A 13,021-nucleotide genomic window follows, 5' to 3' on the forward strand; every position below is an offset into this window, starting at 1 on the left:
GGAGCCTGCCATGTTGCAGCTTGTCATCAGTGGGTGCTTAAGGAAAAATCCCACAGTCTTTTTTATTATTATTAGTACTAGTACCACTTAATAAATTATTCATACAAGCTTTCTGTAAAGTGAAATCCGGGACATTCTTTTAATGCTTTCTTTGTATAATACCAACATTCACCGTATTTGGTAGAGTAATAATGTATTAAAAAGGAATCAGCGCACACCCAATAAATATCTGACAATATATTGCTTACCATGGAGCCGAATCAGTGGGACTGCCCTGCATTTTAACCCGCAGAGACTCTCATGCAATTTAAAGGCTTCTCTGGATACCTCTCTGAGGCATAAATACTGGGCATTCCATTGCACTATATAGCCAGCATAATAAACATAAATAAAATTACTTTAATCACATTCAATATCACTCGTTATTTTGTGTTGTAAACTAATAGCTTTAATGGAAGTTACAGCATAAAAAAATCAAGCCACTTTTGAATAATAATTTACCTCTTAATTTAAGAGAATCATGGGGGCGGGGGTCAGAGAAAGAAAGGATTGTACTAACAATGGAGACATCCATTGCCCTAACAATGGAGACATCCTTAAGGTTCTAGTATGGAGACATTCTTAAGGTTCTAGTATAGGCTCAGTCCTAGATCTTGTAAGAGTCTACTGCAAATTTCCCCAAGGGGGCATCCAACTAATTAATGTCATGGTGAGGGGTACTCAACAAGCACTATCTATACATAAGATACCTTAAGTTGGCACAGTGATTTGGTGGGAGAGGGTGCCATCTATGTATGTATTGATTACTAACAAAGCATCCTTTCAAACATTTCAAATTACCAAAGAGTGACAGCTTTGTTAGGGGGTGTGGTTAACGGTGGGGCCTTACTAAGACGTTTTTGTGACTTTGTGACCTCTAGTATGAAATAGTTTAGCCAAAGTGAACACTCAATAACAGATGCTGTCAAAAGCCATGAAAGAAAAAAATCATAGGATAATTTGGTCATGTGTTATAGATAGTTCACGCATGCGTGAAAAGTTCAGTATATGAGATGCAGCATCCACTAGTGGCTAAGACTGGGATTGCAGTTTCTTGTTGCCCAAACATTTCCAAGAATACCTAAAAATAAATATATAGACAACGGACCCAAAGCTAGAAATTAGCAGCCTCTTCAGTTGGAAGTGCAGTGTCTAATGTAAACATTGGCCGTGACATTAAAGGAGCAATTACCGACAAATCTTTAAATTACTGTTTTCAATTTTTCATAATTGGATTATGGAGAAAGATCCAAGATATCCTGTGGCACTGTTTGAAGGCAGATTCAACATATGTGTAGTTCCAGAATACTGAAAGAAAAACGAGTTGTATGAACGGTTGAATTTATATTCATTAAAGCAATATTCAGATTTTTTTCTGTTTGAAATCTGTGAAACACTACACAGCTACTTGGGAGGGTATGGATGGTAGCCTGTGCGGACGCCTGGCTCTGCTGCATATCTGAACACAGGCATCAGCATCCGAGAAAATAAAAAAAGGGGTATTTTAGCTGGAAGACAGGAAGATGCAGCTTGCTTCACCGACACCTAAAACAATGGAGTGACTGCCCCTTTAAGCAATTATACTTAGTAGGCATGTTCATTGATTTAAGCCTCACAGAGGTACCAAGCAGGCTTTTATTATTTCTACATATTTTATATTTCTATGGAATTAAGTTTTAGTGACACAAACTTATCCGCGGGTCCGTGGGATACCCCAGCATATGCACTTTAATACTACATGCCCTGCAGGAGATGTGTTTGGCTGAGCACATCTCCTGCCATCTTATATACCTAATGTCAGTCAGCTCCAACTCTGGCTCTGCAAAGGCATTGGTCTCTTTGATGGGGTTTGGCTTCAATCAGCCAATCAGTGCTACTGCTTTTTTTTCTCATCTCCTCTTTTTCTCTTTGCTCCTTTCTCTTTTTCTTTCTTATCTCATCTTCTTTCTCTCCACTCATTCTCTCTCATCTGCTTTATCCATCCTCTCCCTTCTCTAGTCTCTCATATATTTTCTCTCTCTCTTTACCCAGTCATGTATTTCCCCTTTCTCTTTGTCAATATTCCCCCCTTCCTATTTTCTCTCTCTTCTCTTTACTTTCCCTGCTAGTCTATCTCTCTTTTCTCCTCCCTCTATTTTCTCCGCCCCTTAATTTTTTATGCTTTCTTGTCTCTCCATTCTCAATCTTCTCCTTTATCCACACTTCTTTCTTGTCTATTCTATTTTCTCTTATCTATTTAATCCCCTTTCTCTTAGCTTTCCTTTTCACCTCTCCTACCCTCTCCATTCTCTGTTTCCAGCGTGCTTCTTGAATAAATACAGTATAACTGCCAGTCTAATCAAATGAAGCTTAGCTCCTTTTAAAATCAATGGGGGCAGCAATTATCAATTACATGTATGCTGAACACAAATGTTTTCCTACCATACATGTGATTGACAGCTGCTTCAGTGACTTCAGTGGGAGTGCTACTGAGCATGTGCAAGATGTTTACCTATTAAAGTTACTTTAAAGCTGCTTTAGCATTTGCTAAGAAAAGGTTAATGTTTCACAAAATAAATCTGTAGGAGGCTATGGACCTGAAATGCCCAAGCGGTCTACTTTGTTTTACAAACATATATTTACATTTCTTGCATGAGCTCTGAGCTGTAAATTAATTTTGTTTTCCTCTTTTCCTTTAGCGCTTCATTATGCGATGTAAAACCACTACTAATTCTATTACGCCTAGGCAGAACATGTAGCACCTGAAATGTTGTACGCTTAGAAAAAAAACATTTTCTTGAACAGATTTAAGCTGTAGATAAAGAAATCTTTGAGTTGCTTACCGAATGAGACTTTTTATCTCTAAAGATTAACAATGCATTATGAAGAGCTAACCACCTTGTAGAGTCTCTTATTTAAGTACTGCAATATAAAATAATAGCTTACTCATTTTTTTCCAACTTGAACTAACAGGGCTATCCCAAGCTACATTATTCAAGAAGGAAAGGCCATGATTATTTAAATGGAAAGTCTAATGTTCTAGACATCCCTACTATAGAATAATGCATTTAAAACATTGAGTGAGTAACCGTGACCATCTGTGAGAACTTTAATGTGGATCTTTCCAAAACAAAAAATACCCCTTCATGACACAGAATGTGCAGCCTATAAAACATTCTTTCTTCTCTCCATTTCTAGTAGAACTATTAACACTATTGTGTTGTAAGCAGTCATGATATTTCTATGACAGTGAGACATGGATATTTTCTGTGGAGATTTTATTCATGTAGGTCACATTCGACTTATGTGACCTCTCCTGTTGTCCAGATCTTCAACAATACAAAGCTGCTCTGTTGCCATTAGTCACACAGTGTTAGCTTAGATCTTAGGTACCTTTTGTCGCACTTGCGTAGTGTTTGCTTCCAAGAGCATCAGGCCAGTTGTCCTGGCTATGTTGGCTCAGAGGGAGTCCACCTCATTGTGTAGGAGAAATTCAAATGTTGTTTTTAAATCCGTGCTACTTGCTGTTAACTGTGATCAAGGTGGGAGTGGAGAGCACCATTGCCCTGGCTGTGTCACAATGAGATTCTGTATAATGTATGGGGGTATCGTACAGGTTCTTGAAGACCAGTGCCTTGCACCCCTCTGCAGTCAAAACACCGTGGAGCATGCTCTTGTTTTATCTGCTTATTTTACACAAATTAAATAACCTGGCTACATCCGCTGGCAATTAGCAATACATCACTTTAACGCCAAACTTAATTTAAAGCCTTTAAAAAGGCAGTGTTGATCTAGTGCCCATTAAACTGAGATAAAAACCATAACTGTAATTTGCCTGATACTGAAAATACTTTCTCTAACTAATGTATTCAGATTTAAATTAAAACTATGCTGGCGGTGAAGGGTACAGTAGTAAGTGTCCCGCAGATAATTACGAGCTAATCAAGCTAATTAGGAGGAGGTCATCATTTTAAAATTCTCTGTTTTACTGTACCCAAATGCATCTTCTGTAGAAATGTCACGTTTTACTAGGCTTTGTAAAATCTCTACACACTTAAAATAGATATATAAATCTAATTACTGAGTACACAAATAATTGTAGTAAGAGATGGCAGAGGCGGAAAAAAAGACTAGAGATACTGAATATCTAATTTTCACCTTTGTTAGGCATGCCTTTGTCCTTCCTAGCAAAAAAAGCAAAACAACTATCTTGTTGTTTCTGTTCACAGAAGACATTTGGTCCACGTGCCAAACATTTTTTATATTTAACAAAACTGGTAGTTTATCCAGTTAACAGATTATTTCTCATCTATCTTGTGCCGCCTTCTGCATTAGCCTATGGATCAGGTATTCTATATTGGAATTTGTTGCGCTAGTTGAGTCTCAACAAACTTTATCCATGTATGTGGGTCAGTTTACCCTTTATTTACAATACGTTAGTTTCCTCTGTAACTAGTACGTCCATGTTTTTATGCTCACCTAGCGCGCAGCCGGGCATATTCAGATCGGGTGAGTGTGTGGAGCTCTCGACCTGCGGCTCACCGGGCACCTTCCGCTGGGCACCGGCTAAGTGTCTTCGATGAGCCCAGCAATGCTTGGTTCCACTAACCCCCTGTCCACCTTTCATCCAAACAAAGCCTTAACTTGGGCTAGCCTCTATCCGCCCATAACCCTTCCTCTTGACATAGTCACACAAATTCCAGTTTCCTTTAAGAAGCAGTAGAGGGGGGTCTCGGGTAGCCAGCCTTAAAAAGTCCCCATGTATGTGAGTATGAGCTTGTTTGAGGTTTAGTTCCAAGGATCTACTTTCTGCAAAATTCACCAAAACACGGTGAGGCAACTTCAGATCTTTTGTCAGTCCCTGGCTCTCCTGTTATCGTGGATGCCAAATAATATTACTTCACATGGCCCTTATTACTAAATAACCACATTAGCCCATTCTTTTCCCTTTTACAACTTGCCTCCATAGGTAATAACTCTCCCAAACTTATTAAAAATCCAGACTTGTAAATTAATTTGTTCACGTTGTACAATGGCAGTACAGATGGACTCATTAGCATGCACACAACAAATAATTATAGATGAATTTTTCGCCGGCCTGCCTAATGGGCTTGCTGGGTTAATTATGTCAATGTATAATTACACCAGCCCTGGGAGACATAATGACACACCCTGCTGAGCAGACACTAGCTAATGACGGTGTAATGCTGACAGAGAGAAGACGCACTGTTCGGAAGGCACCTGCTTACCTCTGCACAAACTGCTTTTGTCTGTGTTTTATTCTTTTGCTTAAATAAACAGACATTACTCAGAATTGGTGTATATAAATACGGTAGTTTAGGTATTAAAGCGCTGCCAGATGTGCGTGGAATGTTTCAGAGGAAATCTCTCCAGTGGTTTCATTATAGCAGTCCCCTTGGGTACAGAGAAAGCACAGTGAACACATTGATTGGCGTATTAAATTAATGGCTTATTAATAAGAATCCTGCTAGGTGGTACTCAGTCCCGCTTATTCCTTAATGACCATTAGGCGATCAAGCATTCAGAGTAGAGCCGTTTGAAATAGATTCCTATCAATCCTTTCCTAGGTAAATACTATAGCGTAAAAGGTGAAAACGTCACCATTATTAGATAGATGAATGGATAGATAGATAGATAGATAGATAGATAGATAGATAGATCAGACTACAGTATTAATCGTAGCCTATCATTGTCCTCAAGTCCCTCAAGCTTTTAGAGCAGGAGATGGAGGCCTCTGAGGGATCATACCTGTCATGCTCCCGGTTATGTACAAGTCATAATGTGCCGTAGGCAGAATGCACCACATCCACATTTTGTAATGACACTCAACAAAGAGACCTTCAGACAACGCTCCCAAGTGCGGACCATAGTGTTGCCCTTTGTGTTTCAAATCTGATCTGCTGGGTCCAGCCGAACAGAAACACCACATTTAAATGTTTTAAGAGTTCAAAATTGTTGGTGTGAAAGAAAAAGGAAGCTTAGAACCCCAATTACATCTTCAATAATCCTCTGTATTTCATACTAACATTGTGCAATTATTTTTTCAGGCAGAATATGATTTAAGAACAGGTTAGTGCCCATTTGGGATTCTGTGCATTCTTACATAAATATGATTCCCATTCACATGTGGCAAACTGGATCACCAACTCATTCGTAGCTCCCTGTCATCTTGCCGTAAAAGGTTGTGATTTATTGATATGGGTTCAAATCAGTCCACAGAGTTTGTCTGATCATCCCCCATCCATCTGGTTCTGCATACAAACCTGTATTGCAAGATAACAAAATGTAAAGCCTCGGTGTGTGTTACTGTAGGGCTCTTTTCACTCGTATAGCTGCTTCGCTCTGCGATTAGCTACCAACAACCACCATAAATATCCAGCCCATCTGTGCTGATAAATACAGAGTGTGCAAAAGTAATATGTAGATGCAATCCATTGACTTTTATTACTCGGTAACTAAACGCAAATAAATATCAGCAAAATGTGAAGAACAATTACTTTGTGATGTTTGTTTTAACAAGATTAAGGGCTGCTAAGTGTGTTGGAAACATGATCGGAATATCTTAGAAGATGAGGGGTAAAGTACATTGGAATTTTTAACATGCTTAGTAGTTGAGCATTTGTTGGCTTTGCACAGTTAAGGTGAGGTAAGCACAGAGCTGGATTAAGGATTTTTGGAGCCTGAAGCTGAAATTTAGCGATGGCTTTACTCTCTCTTTTATACAGTAAAAGTTAAAGGTTTTTTTGTAATCTTAAGAAAACTATTAGCTTTCACGCTAATAGCTGAGTACACACACGGAGATATATATATATCTAAAAAAAGAATTGAAAAAATGGCAAATATACCGTACTTTGTGAACTACTACTCTCAGATCCTCAGATGATTATGAGGGTCTTGGGAGTTGTAGTCCATAGAAGATTCAGAAAAACCGAGTCATAGTGTGGAAATGTGTAAGTCACTTCATTATTGGTGCTATTATTAAATTGTATTTATAGAGTACCAGCAGATTCCATAGCGCCATTACAATGAGGGAGAATAAAAAATGAATAATAACATACTAATCACATGAACTCACGTTAAAACACGCTCGTACTGCAGAAAAGGACGGTCCCATTCTTGCTACCTTACAGTGTGTTCGGAGGTTGAGGTTCTCTAAGGTACTGAAAATGCTTTGTGGGTTTCGTAGCTTTAGCCACTTGCTAAAGGATCGTTATATAAATCCATGGCTCGCTCTCTAACTAAATATTCCAAAGGGTAGAGATCTGCGAGGGTTTTTTTTTGGTTTTGGTTTTCCAAATAGCCAGTATAGCATATTACAAATGCTAAGGATTACTAAAAGATGACATGGTGTCAATTGCAGTTAAGAGATACATGTGTATTTTAGTTGTATTTTCTCATGAATCAGCTGCAATGACTGCTAAACATAACAGGCCATTCGTTACTTCTAATGAAGTTGATTACTGGCCTGACAATGTAGCTCATTACAAGGTGGTGCCCAGTTACCAATTCTTACCCAACGGGGAGTATTTTTATGGCTGCCCTGCCATCTGATGGCCAGTTAAATGTAATTAGAGTGCATGTATTCTGGAACTATGGTGCGTCTGCTAAGGACCGCTCCTATGGAGGAGGATAGAGAAAATTAAATTGCTGCGTACAATAGATAATAAAAACAGAGGGGGCAACAATCCCAAAAGCTTCCAAAAGACCACCTCAACAGAAGAAAGGAATCTGCTTTGTTGTGGTTTGGTTTCCTCATCTTCAATGTGTAACCTTTGTGACACTCACATTTTTGTTCTTTCGAGCAAAGTAAAGAGTGAGTACATGTAAGCTGTGTAAATACAAGAAACATATAGTTTCAAAAAGTAGTCAGAAGAACCACTTTATTCGCTGAGCAGAATTCTTTCAAAAAAAATTCAGGTCTCTTCTAAAAGCAGGTTACCAAAAAAGAACCTCTTTTTTTTTTTTTGCTTTAATTTTAAAACGACACCTGGGAACTCCCAGTGTTTGTCCCAGTCTCAGGTTAAATGGACATATTCTGAGGATCACACAGTCCTATTTCTATTCTACATTGCTGTGATCATATATTCCTCCCAATTGGTGCTTTTCGCTTGAATGCAACTGACTCAATTAAGTGTATATTAAACAAACGACGAGTCAAGGTTTCCATGAGGACCAGAATTAACTATATAGAATCATCATGATGGGCTACTGAAGGGTTAATATTTCAAGAGTATGGGGGTCAGCTCATTAATAAAGTTCCCAGGTATGCTTCTAACCTGCCTGAAGGAAAGACCTATGTTGTCTTGAAAGTTTTGCACTCAAGTTCTTCACTATTAGCCAGTAACAGTTTGTTGTATTTCTTTGGACCTTCACTCTTTTAAGTATTTGGGTATTTGTTTTATCAAAGAGCTTGTGGTCAGTCCTTTCTGTGTTTCTCTGTAGACCCTGTGCCTCTACTGGAAGCAGCACGTTGTTTAGAAGACAGGTTGCAGCATCTTCAGTGCATTGATCCCGAGAACAAAACTTTGAAAGAAATCAGCAGACATTGGAAGAAGTATTCTGATTTCTTCTCTATTTCCAAAGGTAAGTCTCAATTATTGGCTCAGTATAGTGAGAATTGGCACTGTGTGGAATTTTCTTTGGACCTTTATTGAGTCCAATCAATGAGTGGGGCGGTGTGTTGTACATAATAAAGGTGGTTGACATAGACTGAAACTTAATATAAATTGTAAGAGAAAAGTTATTTTGCTGATTTAAATTTTTACTTGCCTTAGCAAACTCAAAATATTGTTGGAATTCTTATGTGGAAATTGCAATGAGCGTGCCCAAACACTTATGGAATCATAACTGTGAAGCTTTGCATATTGTATTACATATTAGTGTCTGTCACCCAGCCATACTCAAAAAGGCTATCCAGGTTTTCCCATATATATATGGGATGGCTGGCACCTTCTGGCACGTTGGGGGGAATATATTTACGCACGCTCTCACATTTATACAAACTTACACGCTCACACTCATGCTTACACAAACGTATAACACACACATACACATTAATGCTAACACAGTGCCTCTTACACATTCATGCTCACACTTACACACAAACACTTATACGTACACTCAACCATATGTATACTCCCTTCCCTTACCCTCTCACTCACCCACTTACCCTCATACCTCATTCAAAACATTCTTACTGGCCGCTCACACTCTGTGAGAGAGCAGCTTCAATGTGATCCTGCTGCGTTCCTGCCTTCCCAGGCTGCTTCAAAATTGTTCACAGGCATTAACTTACATTAACTATTTTTTGCTACTATGTATCTACACGTCTTATGGCTACATATGATTTTTCCTGCGAAAAGAGCATAGTTAGCCATGAATAATGTGCAGTTTACTTTAATACATATGATGACTAAGTGTTACCTTATAATTAACGTTTAGTTTTTTTACCCGGATGCTTATAGGCATTCATCAGAATCCTCTTATTACATTTGGAATGTTTCTCTTCCCAAACTTCATTTTTTTGGAGAAGATGCATTCGATCAAGTGCATTACGCTTCTGTATTTGCTTGTGCAGGATTCAGGGGGGGGGTTTGACCCCCCACTTGCATGAACATTTGGTTCTCTCATTGCAATGGAAACACTTTTCTGCCCCTTCAACCCACTACTTGCAGGGAAAGCTCACTTTGGAGTCGTTTTCTAATATTTCCTAAGGGAATTTAAATGTTTCAGCTCACATGCAAACTTGCCATTGAGGAATGCACTCAAATGCAACTTATTATATCCTCAAGGAATTGTGGATAGTCCTGTTTCATTGTATGAGAGCACCTCTGAACGAGCAATACCACTCACTTTGATTAGATTGGCCTACATGGATTCTACAGCCTACTAAGCCCAATGCAATTAAACACCTTACTCCTTAATACAAGGTCAGGCATAATGATTTTAGTCATACCCCACTACTGGAGATCATCAAGCACAGTTTTATGAAACTATGATAAATGTATCTTGTCTTAAATAGGATAAATATATTCCTATATACAAAATACTGATAAAAAGGATGTTGCTGGCAGGGCATCAAATTGCCTCATCTTTAATTTTGTGCTGATTGTAAGAGACTCTTTTGAAGCATGTTGTCACTCCTCCAAAGCAACCAAAGATCAAGGTTTTGGCTATTGAGTTACACGGATAAAATCAAGGCAGCTCTGCCTAAACAATTTTCTATTCTCTAATTCTCTAATTGCACAAAGATACAGCTGAAAAGGAGCTCTTCCTCAAATCAGCACATACCCAGCCATACACATTGCAAACTTGCCACTGCTGAGTTGTCATCTCTGTAGGGACCCCGGGCGACACCTGCGACCACTTGCTCCTGTCTCCTCGTCCCAGTTCAAAATTGGTTAGATCAGGCTCTTCCAAACTGGACCACACCAGGGTGAAAGAGCCAGTTTTAAACTGTTTTGAACCGGCTTGGGTAGACAGGAATGCATCGGGGACAGAAAGCTGCAGGAGAGGTGAACGCTAAGCAGGGTCGGGTGGGAGTATGTATGTTTGTATATATATATGTATGTATGTATGTGAGCATGGATGTCTATGTATAAGCGTGTGTGAAAATAGATGTCTATGTATGAGTGTGTGTGAGCATGGATGTCTATGTTTAAGTGTGTGAACATGGATGTGTAATTGTGTGTGTGAGCATGGATATGTTAGTGTGTGAACATGGATGTTTAAGTGTGCATGCTTGTGTAAGTGGTGTGAGGTGAACTGTGTGTTACCATGAGTGGTGTGAGAGGTAATGTGTGTGTTAGAACAAGTGTGTACATGTGTATGTTAGTATGAGTACGTGTGTGTAATTTTGTGTAAGTGTGTTTACATATGTGTGCCAGAGTGTATATTGGAGGGGGAGTATATATGGGTATATATGTACTTTTTAATTCATATAACCTCACATCACATATTCTATCTAAAAAAACAATCAGTACAAAATTAGGCAATTAGGTGTGTTCTACTAATTGTACTACTACTAAAATTGTAGTTTAAAGGAATAGTAGTGTATACTATTCAGGTGTGTGCGTGGGTAATAATAGTATGCAAGAGCAACCAGCATACATCTAGTCACATCCCTGGTATTTTTTTCCCGAAAGGTGAAGCGTCTTAAGGCAACTTATAGCACCACTTTGTGTTAAATATTAGTATAGTCCATCTTCATGAAAGGGGCTTTGCTTCTTTATTGATCCCAAAAAAGAACAAGGTACTTTAGGGCTGGTGATACCTTTGAATGGAAGAACATATCAATCGTTTTAGGTGGATCATCCAGGGAATTTAAGAATACGAACATTTAGCTAGCTAAAACTCCCGTACCCCTAGCTAACAATATATTGTCTAAGGGTAATGGGAGTTGTATTCTAACAGCTTTTATGGCACTCAATCCTGATTTACATCAAATAATAAAAAAAACTTTGTTGTTGCTGTGAAAAGTATATATATATATATATATATATATATATATATATGTGTATTACAATAAATTGCAAAGAATTATATGAAATGTAAGGTAGGGAAAGTGTTAGGCAAAACGGATACTTTACTATGCAATTATGGTCCGATCATGTGTATTTTATTATCATTTTAACTTAAAAATTAAAGTGACACTTTCACTATAAATGTTAATATAAGGCACACTTAAAAAAAACATTTGATGCATGTGAAATACTTCCACTTATAAGGGCATGCTTTATGTAAAGGCACATCTGGGGGTCGCTTTCACTTGCAAACTAGAATGTGCCCCGAATATAATGACATGGTGGGAAGTTTTAAGCAGTGATAGTTCTTAGTTTTTTGGTATCAGGGGCCGATCCAGGTACCTTTTAGCAGAGAGGCTCCAGAGGCCTTTTCAGGCTGAGCTTACCAGTTAACGCTTTGTAATTACTTTTATAGATATGCAATATTCCCCTTAATAAAAACATCAGTCAGAAGGTCAGCAGATCAGAGTTTATTGCAGACTTAATGAAAGCTGGGTAGGGTTGAAAGTGCATTGTCCTCTTGTTCACTGAGTTCCCCAGCTGGTTCTCAGGCATTCCAGCCATTAGGAGCCACAAGTGATTGAGGCAGAATCTGCCAGGCAATGAATCCCTGGCAGGAAGCAAGCAGTAACGCTCACAAACGGGATTAACTCTTCACCGTCTGAGGGGCTGCTGGGGAAAAGGGGGTGTTTGATGGCTTTGCCCACTTGGCTGGGGCAGCTGGCAGGGAAGATACGTGACGCTAGCAATACCCTCATGGTGCCTGTGTAAATTCTTACACCCACAGAGCGGAAAGAGGGAGCCGCTCCAGCTGGGATCCCAGTGCAGAGGGAGGACACCTGGCAGAACAACAAAGTCTTCATCCCAGACACCTTCCAGCAGAGGAACGAGGCAGAGACCAAAAAGTACGTGAGTAGTTCAATGCTGGATTGGGCTTTACTGTATCGTTCAGTTTTTTGGTAGTATTTGTTCCTAATGAGGATTCGTAAAGGCTTTTGGTGGAACAGGTGGCTGTTTTTTTGGTTTTACAGATTAGAAACAGGTGGCACCCCCTCTCCTTAGTCACTACAACTCACTCAAGTAGTTGCAGAGAATAGTGGGAGTTATAGTCCTCAGGAGATTAAGTTCCAAGGATGATCCATCTAAGATAAAAGAAGAATGCTGTATTTTTCTAATGTGTGTTAAGTCTCCAAACAGGTTTTTTTCACTGACAAAGTATATATTGTGAATATATATATAAGTTGTTTATATATATACATATATATATATATATATATACACATATATATATATATACATATATATATATATATATATGTATATATATGTATATGTATATATATGTAGATATATAAACAACTTATATATATACAACAATTTACGCAGCGCTTCTTACAATACATATATTCAAGGGGTATGACAAGACGAGAATTGACAGACTAAGACAAACCGATACATTA

At 38.6% G+C, this 13,021-nt stretch overlaps 1 protein-coding gene across 1 annotated transcript in view; it reads left to right on the plus strand.

The window, feature by feature from the left end:
- LOC149289068 (homeobox protein cut-like 2) overlaps positions 1-13,021 on the plus strand; it is a 173,356-nt gene that overhangs the window by 121,171 nt on the left and 39,164 nt on the right. Inside the window, exons 5-6 of the mRNA XM_089490998.1 lie at positions 8,482-8,622; positions 12,349-12,466. Coding sequence (XP_089347124.1) covers positions 8,482-8,622; positions 12,349-12,466 — 259 coding nt within the window. The remainder of the gene's footprint in view (positions 1-8,481; positions 8,623-12,348; positions 12,467-13,021) is intronic.

This window comes from Sceloporus occidentalis, unplaced genomic scaffold (genome assembly GCF_023333645.1).
Source record: "Sceloporus occidentalis isolate IW3139 unplaced genomic scaffold, rSceOcc1.0.p SCAF_48, whole genome shotgun sequence".
Classification (NCBI taxonomy): Eukaryota; Metazoa; Chordata; class Lepidosauria; order Squamata; family Phrynosomatidae; genus Sceloporus; species Sceloporus occidentalis.